This window comes from Palaemon carinicauda, chromosome 19 (genome assembly GCF_036898095.1).
Source record: "Palaemon carinicauda isolate YSFRI2023 chromosome 19, ASM3689809v2, whole genome shotgun sequence".
Classification (NCBI taxonomy): domain Eukaryota; kingdom Metazoa; phylum Arthropoda; class Malacostraca; order Decapoda; family Palaemonidae; genus Palaemon; species Palaemon carinicauda.
The window spans coordinates 118,912,535-118,927,762 of record NC_090743.1 but is presented as its reverse complement, the minus strand read 5'-3'; the positions used below and the strand labels follow the sequence as shown (position 1 = coordinate 118,927,762).

The window sequence follows — 15,228 nt, the reverse complement described above, 5'->3', positions numbered from 1 at the left end:
TTATTCATGCTGTAACTGCATAAAATTCCTAATCATACTCAATTCTCAAAAAAAAAAAAAAAAAAAAAATAATAATAGAATAACTTAATATTTTAATTCATAGGTTTCTGAACTATACAATTCTGGACATGGCATAAACAAGACAGACAACAGAAAACTATCAACGTTATCACCTGAAGAAAACTTGCAGCCAACATGCCGATCAAAAAATATGCAAAGTGCAGAATACAGCTGTACACTTTTTGCACAGTATTGTCCGTGCCACCAACAAGTGTCGAAATCCACGACAACTTATCTTCAACTGCACCTCTTGTCGCTTGTAGGATATCCATTAGGTGGTGAACGGTGTTGTTCATATCCCGAAGGTCTTGCGCTAAGCGGCTAAACCTCTGTATAGTTTCTTCGTGTTTGGTGAGAATATTTGAAGTACTCGCATCTGGTTAGAAATAGCAAACAATCAAGGTTTTGTACGTGGCTTTGTAATTATTCTTCCTAAATCAGAGTCACTAGTTCTACATCTTACTTGAGAGCTATCAACCGGGAATTTTCCATATTTAATATTTATCTGTACAGTTAATAATTCTCCCAAAGTAGTGATAATTGATAAAAAAAAAAAAAATAATGTTAGCAATAACAAATATACAGGAAACGAAAAATAAGGTTTGAAGACATTTCTTGTTTTAATCTATTTCACAGAGTAATACTGTATAAAAAACTAATAAAACATCATAAAGAGGCTCAAGGCCATTCAGCTAAGAGTTAATTCAGTAGTAATAAACTTGATTTTTAAAAAATTCTAGTCAAAGTAGAGGGCAAGTCTTGTTAACTGCTAAAATTAAGAGCAATTTAGAGATATATATTTTTTTTTATTTACTCGAACGATGTTCATTTTTCTTCTACTTGAAGCTGTATCAAACTTTATGCCATAATGAAAAAGTTCTCTTTCCTTCAAAATACCTCCCCCTCTGGGGACCACCATTCCATCAGGCAGGTGAATCGGTGGATCTTCATTAGTTCAAACTTGCAGCGAATCTTCTTATGTTGAACAGGCTGATACAAGTCTTGTATAGTTTATTTATGACAGATATATTTTAACGCTGTTACTAATCTTAGGATATTTTATATTCATTATTTGTTTCTTTTCATGTACAGTAGTTTAATTCCTTATTTCCTCACTAGGTTATTTTTCCCTGTTAGAGCCCTTGGGCTTTTAGCATCCTGCTTTTCTAACTCGGGTTGTAGCTTAGCTAGTAATAACAATAATAATAATAATGACTAGGAGACGAGCATTTACCTCCTTTTCAGTTCTTGAAGTCGTGAACTGATGATGTTACCATTCTTAAAATATTTTATTTCCATTGTTCATAACTGTACTTCTTATATAGTTTATCTATTACCTTACCTCACACTACTATTTTTCCCTATTGGACCCCTTGGACTTAGAGCATCCTGTTTTTCCAACTAGGGTTGTAGCCTAGCTTTAGTAGTAATAAGAATAATAATAATAATACATTAGGTCATGAAAATCAGACCAATTTTAAAAAGACAACAAAAAGTACATAATTAGATAGCCTATCATGTAAATTAAAGACTAATCCTTATTAGTGACATTTTGGACAAAGGACTCGGTACTGGGACTTGAGTAACCACATTGCCAAAATATTCTTTGAAAAAAATGCCACCAATGTAATAAAAAAAATAACTCTGGAAATTCAGTAAAAATAAGTTCCGTCTTGTATACGTGTTAAATTTTAAAAATACACCGATTGTCATAATTAAATCAATACCTAGGCTAGACTGATGTACCGTAACTTTAGTTAACCCTTTCGCCCCCAAAAGAACATAGCGGTATGTTCTTGCAAAACATTTATTTACATGTTTTATGAGAAACTTCAGGCATTTTCCAAAAGAATGAGACCAACCTGACCTCTCTATGACAAAAATTAAGGCTGTTAGATCAATTAAAAAAAAATATATAGCAAAATAAGCTCGAAATTTAACCTTACCTGTGGGGTAAAAAGGTTAATTTCTCAAAATAACTCTGAATCACCTTGTTGAATTATTCATAATTAAATAAATCCAAACCAATATGATGGTAAATTTCCTCCTTAAAAAACTATGCAAAGATAATTTCCAATAAATTCCTCTTTAATATCGTGTACTCTCAAGATTTTATTTTGTTTACGCTCACCAATGCCAAAGAAATTTAACTATTTATGAACAAGGTTCGACCATTGATTATTCTACAGAATTTTTTATAAGCAAAACAGTTGTCTCCACACTCAGACATTTTTTGAGACACCAGTGACAAGATAAACTAAAATGAAGGAGGTTAATGGTCATGTCATCGACTAATGTAGTTAGTTGCCAAGAACTGGTGGAAGTTGTAAAGTTCCCAGAGGGGAAGAGAACAGAGAATTTTTTATTTTGGGTAGACTTTGACACAACTTCGATTAGAGAATGTTTAATTTTGGGTAGACGTCAACACAACTAATGAGTAGAATCAATATGAATATTAAGGGAATTTCAAGTTTCCCACACAGTTAAAAATAGGTCTAACACACTCAAACTAGAAATATGAATTGGTAGACCAGTTACACATACAGTATCCTAATCAATTTACTTACATTCTCATCCCTAATTCCAAAGCATTTTTATACAGTAATATTTCTTTAAATATACAGTACTGCTAATTTTTTTTCATAGCAAAGAACCAGCGGAATACTAACCAAGTTTTTCCCATACTCTGCGAGCATCGTCTTGTATTCCAGAAAGGTCTTGAAGAATGTGATTATGAACATCTCTCTGACTTTCCTCCTGTAATGTAAGTTGATTTTTGGCCTCATCTGATGGTAAAGAGAATCGCCCAAAATTATTACGATTCAAGAATATAATGTGGTAGAGAAGCTAAAGATTACTGCTAAAGAGGAAGGGTAATTATATTTATACTAAAGTTTTTTTTTTAGTTACAATGTCTAAATTTGATACATACAAGAAAATTAATAGAGAGAATATATTCAGTAAAAAGAAGTTATGAGAATGCAGTGGAATTGTTTTGAGGGTGAACTCAGCACTTTATCTCATGGGACACTTGTAGTCCCGAGAGATACTATTCTAGTCCCACAAAATGAAGTTTTTATGATAAAACAAAGTTTTATGAATACTTACCTGGCAGTTATATATACATAGCTAATTATCTCTATTTCGGCAGAATTTTTCTAAAACTAGGCAACCGCCTTGTGGTGGTTGGGTGGTAACACCCGTTAAAGGGTGGTAGGAGGAATCATTCCCGTTTTCTGTTCTTCAGTTCATCTCTGCCGGCCGGATCGATAACACGTTGGTCCGTCATTAAGAGTTTTTTTCTTCGATTTCCCTGCTCGGTGTACCAGTCTGCTTTTTTTGGTGAAGTACTCTGATATAAATTTTGAATATTTGTATTTTGGCCAACCATACAAACCTAAAACCTACAACAAGAGTACGACTTCCGAGAAGGAATTGCCATTAAGATTTCAACGAGGTTAACACAGCTGCTAAGGTTGGTGGTGTAACTTCAAAGGTCTCAGGTTTGATAGTTACGAGAATTACAAACCGATTAAAAATTTTGTGATTTTTCTATACCTAATACAAACCATTGTCCTTTAACATGAGACTCATTCTTAGGAGGCAGGAAGTCCATTTGAACCAAACTGACTGGTTTTACCGACCTGGAAAAATCACTATATTTTAATCCAGTATGGAAGCGAAGTTATAACTCTTGTCAACCTCACAACTACCAAAGCATAAAGATGTCAGAGGTGCTATGCTACGCCTCCTCCAGGCACTAGCAGACAGTCTTGAGGAGAATCTACTATATAACTGAGGATATGATTGTCTGAATGTAAAAGCATTGTTGTATATGATGAATGGGAATGCATGCACTTTCTCCATCCTTCCTCTTGTAAAGAAAAATGGGGGAGATGATTCAATACAAATAAAATGTAAAGAAAGGGTACTCTATTGAGTAGCTTGCCTGCATCAATCGTACCGTCCAGCTCCACAACGGCACGGCTGCTAGCAACATCAGGGGAGGGAAAGAAAAAAGGAGAAAGGGCCAGACATTCTTACCTTTCATTCTTGGACTTAAATTGTAACTGCTATCTAAGATGAGATGCTTCTTGTCTTCTAGGCTCGCTACACAGCTGCTGAGCAGTTACCACAGGTCCTTAGGAGAATGGAGAATATGTCCCAGGAATTTTCAAGGTTGTCTGGCAGCTTTAGACTTTGGCCTTCATCACTTGTGTCGCAAACAGATTCTCCATGAAGGCTAGGGTGGAACCAATACCTGACTGTAAGCTTGCACCTTTAAAAGACCACAGAGCTAGAAGTGTAGCTAGCATTTTCAGCAGGTTAATACAGTATGCAGGGGCCTTTCATCTAAGGACCATAGTCCCAAGGCGATCTGGTTCCTCAGGTGTGCGCCCCACCCCTACTTAGAAGCGTACGTGTAGAGTAATATCTCTGGAGGTGGAGTCGAGTAGGACTCCCCTGGTGAGGTTTTCGTTTTCAGCCACCACTGAAGATCATCCACCACTTCTTGTCCTACTGGAACCTGAAGGTGTGAAGAACCAGAGGCTGCTGACCAGTCTCACTTCAGACACCATTGAAGCGATCTCAGGTGGAGATAAGGCAGGAGCTTCTCTCAAGATAAAAGATGCCCTAGAAGACATTGCCACTGCTGTGCTGGTAGTTGTTGAATAGTTTGTTGATGCAGTCACCTGAGATGGGATTGGGGTCAATGACCTTCAATATCAGGATGCCAGACAACTTCATATCAATCATTCATCCGACTGGAATACTTACAGCTGTCGTATCTATTGACATTCATAGATACCCCCATCTGTCTCTTGGGAGTTAGACTACTACTGCCTATTGATTGTGATCTTCAGATCGTGGCAAAAGGCAATTTACTTACTTAGATCCTGGATCGACTATTCTTGAAGACGACAGGACCAAATCAGAGATATCACAGCATGTGAATCCCATTCAAATGGGCCCTAGCAGGCACCAAAGTGAACACTAGGTGAAAACTTGGGGAGCAATTGACAGTCTTAATCGTGTGAATTAACTATTAAGTAACTCGTTTAGTTCTTAAAATATAATCTATAATCAACAAATTTGGTTGAGTTTTACTAGCTAGTTAATTGTTGTTGAAAAATTTTGATTTGCAAATGGTAGGTGACTTCTCCAATATAATTTGTCATTTCCCTGTTAAATTCTACTTCCAGTAGTCAGTGTTAGTGACAAAATTGAAGTCTTTTTGTGGTTACAATACTTATGGTCATAAAATTAGTTAAATTTAGTCGTGCATCTTGACAACTTGACACCGAATAGTCTGGCCTATCCTTTACAGATTCTCCTCTGTCCTCATACACCTGACAACACTGTGATTACTAGACAATTCTTCTTCACCCAAGGGGTTAACTACTGCACTGGATTTGTTCAGTGGATGGTAAGGGTAGAAGAGACTCTTTAGCTATGGTAAGCAGCTCTTCTAGGAGAAGGACACTCCAAAATCAAACCATTGTTCTCTATTCTTGGGTAGTGCTATAGCCTCTGTACCATGGTCTTACACTGCCTTGGGTTAGAGTTCTCTAGCTTGAGGGTACACTCGGGCACACTTTTCTATCTAGTTTCTCTTCCTCTTGTTCTGTTAAAGTTTTTATAGTTTAAATAGGAAATATTTATTTTAATATTGTTACTATTCCTAAAATGTTCTATTTTTCCTTATTTCCTTTCCTCACTGGGCTATTTTCCCTGTTGGGGCCCCTGGGCTTATAGCATCCTGCTTTTCCAACTAGGGTTGTAGCTTAGCATTTAATAATAATAATAATAATAACAGGACTACAGTATGAACTGGTATTCGACTTCCTGCAAGATGAAGCGGAGGTACTTTCTGTTGGAAGGGTGGATGGGTATTTAGAAATATGCGTACCAGAGGTCAACTGAAAGCATTAAGTTGTCCTTCCAGATGGTGGCACGAACCGTGCTTGCCGTCTCCATTTTGAACAGTGTTTTCAGAACAAACCTGTTTTGCCAAAAGAGAGATCAATGACAGGTCTCCATCCACACTTCGATTTCTGTAACAGAAAAAGGACGAGAGCTGATGAACGGAAAGCTGTACCCGTCCCGCAAGATGTTTACCTCCCAACTTTACTCACTGTATCACTGCCACGTTGCCCAATGGCTTAACAGGTATCCCCCACTCGCAGTAGCTGTTAAGAGGGGTTTGCGAATCTCAAGAGACCCTTGCCCTCTCTATTTCTTCTACCGCCTTTCCTGGCACAACCAAGTTGGAGGAAAAAGGGTAGAGCGTGGTCCCCATCTTTCCTTGAGGTAGAGGGTCCTAGAGCTGCAGACCATGATCTGTGCTTCACCGTTTGCTTCTTCATCCCTGGTTTAATGGGCTGGGAGGAAGAAGCTTAGGGGACAGTTGATCTGGAAGGGACACTGCTCTGTAGATAAAAGAGTTGCGACTATCTTTTTTCCCTTTGTTAATTGTGTTCTTGATCTCATCTACAAGGAAGAGCATCAAGATGTCCAGGATCAAGGCATTCTTGAGAGAGCATGCTGTTGCTTGTCTCACGACTAGAAAAGAGCTGCCATTGAATCACTCCTCTTTAACATCCAGTTTGCCCACTCGTTAGTTGACTCTTAAAAGCATGGCCGGTGTACTTTTTCATTTCAGGATTAGCCAGATTTCGGTATGAAGTGAAGTATGCTACAACTCAACACCAGTGGTTGATCCAGCTGGTAGCTTGTAACCTGGCCTTACATGCAGCTTCTGACCATGGACTCAATAGCAGAGAATGAAGTGCCCTCAAACTTCAGTTTATCCGGGGTAGAGCCTGTTGCCAATGCTGCCATTGCTGGATTGATTGGAAGAGGACAAGGAACTGCCTTCCCTTTTATGTAAAAGCTCTGCTGTCGAGAAAGGGCTAAGAGGAAGCGGTTGTTGGTTGAATGGCTCAACCAGAATGAATTCTTGGGTCCAATGACCAGTGAATTCACTTTGAAAAGTGCATCCCAAGCACGCAATGACCAGGGAAGCTCAAGGGCAGGTCTGGAACCTTGAGGGGCACAAGAGTTAATCAATCTTTGTCATCCCACCCTTGATAGGTTCCATGGAGGCCTCTGTTAGGTCATTCAATTCCCTGATGAGGGATTGAACCTTAAGGAAGGCAGCTTACAATGACTGGTTGTAAGTCTCCGCAGAGAGAGGGTCCCGCATCGGAAGAAAGGGAACCTTCTATTGCCCGAGAAACCTCTCCTCTCCCACAGAGGAGGGCTAGACAGCGTTATGCATTGATTCCTCCTCCTCCTTGGAGTATGCCCTCTCTGGACCAAGGGCAGTCTTTTCATGCTAAGTTGGGGAAGAAGTGACTAGAGATTGACGAGAAATGTCTGCTTCCTTACCGAGCACTATGATCTCTGAAGGGTTGAAAGGAGAGCGAGAAGTTGAGTAATTCGATTGCTTAGGTCTCCCTTTTGAGGAAGGGCTATAACATGAGCTCCCTTCGAGATGAATACTCCCTGCCCAGGGAACTGCCAAAAGCTCATCCTAGATATAGCCCGTTTCTAGTGGTGTCGAGCTGATGGATGCTCTTAAAGTCAGGCTTAAGCCGGGACTCATGGCAATTAGAGGAAACAGTGATACAGTTGCACTCCAATTACAATCCCAGGCAGAAGGACCGGAAGGTCTCTTACCTCGTATGGACCTCTGGTCAGGCTTGCACTTGGGAGACCTGTCAAGACCGGTCTTCCCTTATGGAAACTCCTTCACTGAAATGATGTTCAGGGAAGAGTTACCTGATTTTCAATGTGATTTGCAATGTTTCTGGTTCTCTTGCAAGGAGCGAAAGTCTGAAAACCAAGAAGAAAGAGCCTTCATCTTTGGGGATTGTTGTTTCAAGGATTTGCTGCCCATAGGTTCACAAGCTGGTAATCATGAATGTTTAGTATGTTTTGTTTCTTTCATCCAAATGGGCGAAAGTGTACGAGTTGTTGCTCAGGCAAGTGCAGGAGAACTATAGTGATTATCGTGCCTGTGATCGGAAATAACGCACATGGTAAATGCGAGCGTGATGATCGTGTGCTGTCTATGATCATTCACGCTTGACATTCAGAGATGGTTTAATCTTCCAAGATAGTCTTTCTTTACTCGCTCACGGCACAAATGGGACATGCTCTGATGATCATACTCATGGAGGCAACCTTGCAAGTGGGGTGTGTGTACCCAGTGACGAATGGGGTGTCCGTGAGTGTGGAGAGTCAAAATACGATCTCTTCCAAGATAATTGAGCATAAGGAGATCGTACAGACAACCATGGATACTGCACATTCATGGGTGTAGTGTTAGTTGTTTCTCCAAAGACCACTTGCTTTTGTGATGGGGGTACAGTATTACCTTTGCTTGAGGAAAACAATACTGTACTCCTGTCTCAATCAACGAACTCCCTTAGGGAAGGGTAGGGGCTCCCTAAAAAGTTTAAAAAGCTTCCAGATGACTGAAATTACTGCCAGATCTTTGCTCAGACTGCATCCTTCATACTACTGTCGACAGTCACAGCCTCAGAGGAAGAAGAAGGGCACGCAGCAGATTTCGAACCCTTAGTAGAGATGAAGAAGCTAGAGAGCTTCTTAGGCATCAGCTTGTGAGTACCCTAGATGACTCCAAAGAATCTGAGACTTATTTTTCCTCCTCTTTGTAGACTCTGTCCACTATTACCAGGGGCAACTCTTTACACTCAGAACAGGGGGAATCCTGTGAACAGTCATAACCCCTTCTAAAACTACAAAGGTGATGAAGGTCGACTTCTAGCTTACTCGTATACCGGCCATAACCTCAACTTGGCTCCTCAGGACACAACCACATGTCCAACCATGGAGCTGACATCAACAGCAATCACGCACAATCAACCTGAAAAGAGAAAAAGCAGAAAAGGAAAATGGGACAAAATGAAGTATGTCTGTACAGAACGGCAGCCGAAGTCAAAGTGAATGTAGCTGTGTATACCTCGTTAAAAGCTTGATGTCAATTGCAGCTTTGCTGAAGTCACACTCCTACTAAAGGTCGAAGGTTTATTACGTGTAAGAACGAAATACATGAAGCAAGACACTTTCAATGCCAAAAATTTTCCACATCAAATGGGGAGGAAAGGGAGTTGAAGCATTTATGATACAGTGGATGAGTAGGTAAGTGGGTCAATTGATTCACTTTGGAGGGACACACTAGACTGTGAAGCAGGTGTTGAGAGGCCAGTAAGAAAATATCAGCAAAAGATTGGATGACATTGAAAGAAATTACTAAAATACTGGTAAATAAAAAGTATTCTATTTTATCAGAAACAATAAGTTGTTTGAATCACAAGGCCTATACCACCCTACAAAGTAGAGATATAGGTACTGACAAAAAATGAAGACTGTAGAGAACAGTTGATGAAATTAAAAAAATAATGTACTATATTATAATGACTTCTGGCACCAAAATTTGTGGATAGTACACTATTACTATATACAAAACAACTAAATCTACCTTGTCTTGATTAATCATCTTATTGTACCTATGTACTGTACATGCTCAAAAATGGTGTCTTAAAGACTGAAATATCTGTGAATCTACACACCATACATTTCTTGTTAACATTAATGTGTATATATAGTAAAATGACATATACTGTAAATTAACTCTACTGGATAGAAATTACCTAGCTTTTTCTTTATTGATTCTGTAATGTAAGCCAGTTCCTTCTGCCCAGCTGCTATTATTCTCTTTTCTTTGTAGAGTTCTCGGAGATTTGAAGAGACGTAATGTTGTATCGTATGTTGGGTAGCCGATAACTGATGCTGCTGTTTTCGTAAATATTCATGACCTTCGCTTAACGACTCAAACGTCTCGGATGTTGCCTTTCCAAGGGCTATGTGGCTTTCCTGAGGGCAGAGGGTTTTTAGAAATTCAATTCAATACGTTACGATTAACCTTTCAGTTTATTAAAACTGTAGTTTCTAGCATGAACAGGTTATAATTTTTACGTTACATTTTTTCCTTTGTGTAATGAAGGTAAAATGAGGTCTCCATCTCTACGTCTTCCTCCTCCTCCTCCTCCTCCTTCTAACACTATACTACGTTTCTGACTAATTGCTTTCCATCCCTTATGTGTCCAAGCTATATCAATATTATAAACTCATTCATCACATCAATGCATCTCAGAGGATACAATACTACTTTTCTTATATCAAAAGTACATCATATAATGTGCCGTAGTGTTTTTTTTTTTTCTTATATAAAAAATGGTTCACAAATCGATTTTTATAAAAAGGCAAAACGTGTCGTTTATTTTCATCATTAAAATTTTAATGCAGTGGAGAAAGCTTAATTAAAACTTCATGAGTACAGCAACTGAGGACATTGCCATAACACTATAACTTGAATATTTTTGTCATCACTTTGACCGTAGTTTTTCTTGCAGATAATTTTGTCAAGAAAATATTGCTTACCATGCCAATATCACTGCAACGTTAACATAAACCTCTCGGTTAATTGTAAAATATGAAAGGGTACAGGATTCATCCAGCAATTTTGCAACCAAGAAAATAGACACTACAAAACACAGTCAATTAATAATGCAATAACAAAAAGAAGAGGTCCGAAACATTGAAACATTCTATCCATGTAGCAAACTAGAGTCACCTGGAGAGTTATATCATGAGAATGAAGCTGGGACTTCCAATCCAAGGCAAGTATTCTACCCATAAGTCATATAGTTATTCTAGCAACTGAAAATTTTCTACAGTTGATTAATAACCCTACTAGATATATAACTAACTTGGAAAATTTAGGAGACATCACATACCTAAGACTACACCCTTAATCATGAATAACAAAGCCCTTAAGAATGCTTAAATGACAGTTATAAAAATTTGGTGGTAAACAATGCATAAACATATTAACAGTTATAAACACAAGAAACAAATTCAATAAATGTCAATAGGATGTCTTCTCTCCATTTCCCTGCCTTAGCTAATCCTATTTTTATAAAAAAAAATTATAAAAATCAACTTTCTACTATCCTTGCATCAATAAAATGCAACTTGTGCCTCGCCACCGTCAATGTCAACATATTGATAACAAATTCGCAGTCAACATACCTGTAATTCATTCATTGATCTAACTTGCTCTTCAGCTGAATTCATGAGTCTGTTAACAGTCATCTCAGCTTTAGCACGAAACTGCTCTTGTCGCGAGGCATAGCACACTGCCCTGACTCTGTTCGAGACAATGTGATAAGCATTCCAAGTATTTGGATCCATGTTCTTGGTACACTCTTCCAAAGTCTGATGGTGGAAAAAATATAATTTTACCTTTTGCCAAAGTAATAACATGGTCTGCATAAGAGGAAGACAATTTATCAATACATACAAAATAACTTTTCTCATTTCTAAAAATTATAATACAAGTACATAGGCAACACTGATAAAAATGTCTATTGTATGACAACTTTATTTATGGTATAGTTCAAGAGGCCAAATACGGGGAATGGGACCATGGGGACAAGAGACTGAAGAAAATCCTTACCATAGACATCGTGCAAGGAAACACAGGTCGACCTTCCGCAAACGATTGGCAGTTGAAAAGGTTCACGGCTACTTTGGACAGTTCGTCATTAGTCAAGTCATGACATGATGTCTGCAGACTTAGAATGACCTACAAGGAAATTAATGTATCAAATTATCTGCAAGACCATTCCAAAACAGCATAAGCAAACAGATGGTATGATGAAGAAATCAGTAAAGTTTTGTATGAAAAAGCCCATTCTATCAGAGTACAAAGAGGCAAACACCAAAATTTAATGGTAGAGAAACAAATTTAGCAAGCAACTGGCCACTAAGATAAAATGAAACAATTAAGGTTGAAATTAATTAACCTATTGTAATGCGATACAGAGAAAAAAAAAATTCAATACTATATACAGTAATGTACAGTATACAAAAATTTATGGGCAGTCCTAGATGAGGATATTTTTTGCTATACTCTTTCCATAAGTACTTTGTTATATCTGTATTAAGACTGCCTTTAATATGACAAATTCATATATAATTTGTATTTTTCCTAACAAAACAAACCTTAAACTATTTATTTAGGGGTATTACTTTCGGCGAAGCTGAGATGTCAAGCCATTAAAATTTAGCGAGGGTTAACTACCCATACCACTTGCTACTGCTCCCACTCACACACCGGTGATTTAGCTCACTTTGCTTGGAGGTAGGACTCCAAGGGGGATAGGGCTGGCGGGTAAGTTTGTATAAATAGCTAACGTTTATATTGTTAGGAAAAATACAAATTACCTACAAATTTGTCATTTGTTCCGTAACTGGAATACAAACCTCCGCTATTTATCTAGGGGTGACTCGCCCATTAGGAAGGGTGGACGTCCCTGCAAATCTGGCTTTTGGCTTTACCTGGGGGCTCCTTATCTGAGTATGTTAGTACTTGAAATAAGGAGTCCCTGTGCCTTGCTAAAACTTTGCTACGCAAGCTGTGATTTGAGATATTTAGAAGTGTGATTGTCCAGGTAAAGATACTCAGTCTCTTTTTGTAGCAAAAACTGTTGTAACCAAGATTTTCCCAATACCACCTCACCCGGGTATGGGGATGCATGGTTTACCTGTAGTGGTTTGAGGTCATCTTATGCAGAGAAGCCAGGATGCTGCTTTCCCCCAAGAAAGGAGAGGATGAAAAAAAAAGAATAAGAGCCAGTCGAACCTTTTTATTCACACAGACTAAAACCAGGTAACAGTGCCCTCAACCTTCTGCTACTTGTCCAGTAAGGAGCTTGAGGTATCATACCAGCTGCTATGCAGCAACCACAGGGCCGATAGAAAACGTATCGAGCCTCCTGTGGGTCACGTCTTGCAGGTAGTGGGTGAAAGTAGTTTGTCGTTTCCACACCCCAACCTGAAGAACCTGCGTCACTGAGTAGTTCCTCTTGAATGCCAGGGAGGTAGCTACGCCCCTGGTATCATGAGCTCTGGGATGACGTGAAGGGGGAGAGTCTGGATTCAGAGCATGACCTATGACCATGCGCATCCATAGTGAGATTGTGTTCTTGGTGACCCTCCTCTTAGTCCTTCCTGTGTTAACGAAGAGTGCAGGCACACGAGGACGTGCTGCGGCTGTTCTTTTCAGGTACAGCCTCAAACTCCTTACTGGTCAGAGTAAGAGATGATCAGGGTCATCTGTTACAGAATGAAGACTCGAAATCCGGAAGGAGTCAATCGAGGATCCGCTACTCCCCGGTTCTGAATCTTAGCAATAAACTCAGGGACAAAGCTGAATGTTACCTCTCCCCATCCCCTTGAATGGGAGATGTTGTATGAGAGATCATGAAGTTCACTGACTCGCTTGGCTGAAGCCAAAGCTAGCAGGAACATAGTCTTCCAAGTTAGGTGGCGATCTATTACCTGGCATAATGGTTCATAGGAAGGTCTCTTAAGAGACCTGAGAACTCGAACCACGTTCCATGGGGGAGGTCTCGCTTTAGACTGAGGATATGTAAGTTCATAACTCTGTACGAGTAAGGAAAAGTTGTACCGATGAAGAAATGTCCATTCCGTTTAGTCTAAAGGCTGAGCGAAAGCCTTTTACTGCCGAGACTGAGACGTATTTCTTCCCGCAAATACAAGAAGAACTCCGCTATTGCTGGAATAGTGGTATCGAGAGGAGGGATACCCCTTCACGACACCAACCACAGACTTTCCACTTTGCCTGGTAGACTACTGCTGATGACATTTGCAGGTATCCAGACGTCCTGCAAGCAACTTGTGAAAATCCTCTCATAGAGGAGATGCTGGATAGTCTCCAGGCGTGAAGTCGTAGCAAAGATATGGCTTTGTGGAATATGTTGGCATGTGACTGTTTGAGTAGATTGTGTCGTGGAGGGAGTTCTCTTGGAGACTCCATCAGGAGTTGCATAAGGTCCGGAAACCATTCTGCGTAATGCCATAGCAGAGCTGAGGCTCATCGAGAGGTTGACCGATGTTCTGGCTTTGTCGAGTACCCTCCTCATCTGACACAATGGAGGAAAGGCGTAAACATGATATTTTGATTATAAAATAAATTTTTGAATATACTTACCCGGTGAATATATAATAGCTGACGTCTCGGACGGCTCGACAGATTCCAAAAACTCGCGAGCGATCGCCGTGAAGGTTGCGGGTGTGACCACCAGCGCCGACTATCGGCCAGATACCGCATATACTTGTCAACATCTCCAGTTCTTCTCAGTCCCCTAGGTCTCTATCGGGGAGGAAGGGAGGGCCTTTAATTTATATATTCACCGGGTAAGTATATTCAAAAATTTATTTTATAATCAAAATATCATTTTTAAATATTAAACTTAGCCGGTGAATATATAATAGCTGATTCACACCCATGGTGGTGGGTAGAGACCAGTATTAATACAATAAAGGCGTATATGCTCAAGAGTTTTTGACAACTATTCAAAAAACAGACTTAAGTATAGGTACCTGGTAAGGAAGCAGACTCTGATTATTACTCTGCCTCATTAGTCCGCTATCCTCACGAAGCCCAGCAATCCTCTTAGGATGGTGAAAGACTCCCAGGAGCTGCTATATCCAGGGTGAACACCCCTATAACAGGACCTCATCAATACCCTTAATCTGGGCGCTCTCAAGAAACAATATTTTGACCACCCGCCAAATCAAAAAGATTGCGAAAGACTTCTTAGTCTCCCGTACAACCCAAAATAAGATTAAAAATTTCAAGAGTAGATTAAAAGGATATTGGGATTAAGGGAATGTAGTGGTAGAGCCTTCACCCACTACTGCACTCGCTGCTACGAATGGTCCCAGTGTGTAGCAGTCCTCATAAAGAGTCTGGACATCTTTCAAGTAATATGAAGCGAAAACCGACTTACCTCTCCAAAAGGTCGCGTCCATAATACTTTTAATGAGTCTATTTTGCTTAAACGCTACAGAAGTTGCTATCGCTCTAACTTCATGAGCCTTGACTTTAAGTAAATTATGATCCTTCTCACTTAATTGAGAGTGTGCCTCCCGAATCAAAAGTCTGATAAAATAAGACCACGCATTCTTAGACATGGGCAAAGAGGGCTTTTTAACGGAGCACCATAAAGCCTCTGAACAACCTCGTCGCGGTTTAGTTCTGGATAA

At 39.5% G+C, this 15,228-nt stretch overlaps 2 protein-coding genes across 2 annotated transcripts in view; both read right to left on the bottom strand.

Moving 5' to 3' along the window:
* The window catches only part of LOC137658792 (pre-mRNA-splicing factor CWC25 homolog), a 585,361-nt gene that overhangs the window by 556,869 nt on the left and 13,264 nt on the right, over positions 1-15,228 (bottom strand). The gene's annotated exons all lie outside the window — the stretch shown is intronic.
* Positions 1-15,228, bottom strand: part of LOC137658783 (protein brambleberry-like) — a 32,736-nt gene that overhangs the window by 5,667 nt on the left and 11,841 nt on the right. Inside the window, exons 3-7 of the mRNA XM_068393809.1 lie at positions 11,612-11,740; positions 11,185-11,370; positions 9,744-9,966; positions 2,730-2,846; positions 174-436 (exon numbers count right to left, since the gene is read on the bottom strand). Coding sequence (XP_068249910.1) covers positions 174-436; positions 2,730-2,846; positions 9,744-9,966; positions 11,185-11,370; positions 11,612-11,740 — 918 coding nt within the window. The remainder of the gene's footprint in view (positions 1-173; positions 437-2,729; positions 2,847-9,743; positions 9,967-11,184; positions 11,371-11,611; positions 11,741-15,228) is intronic.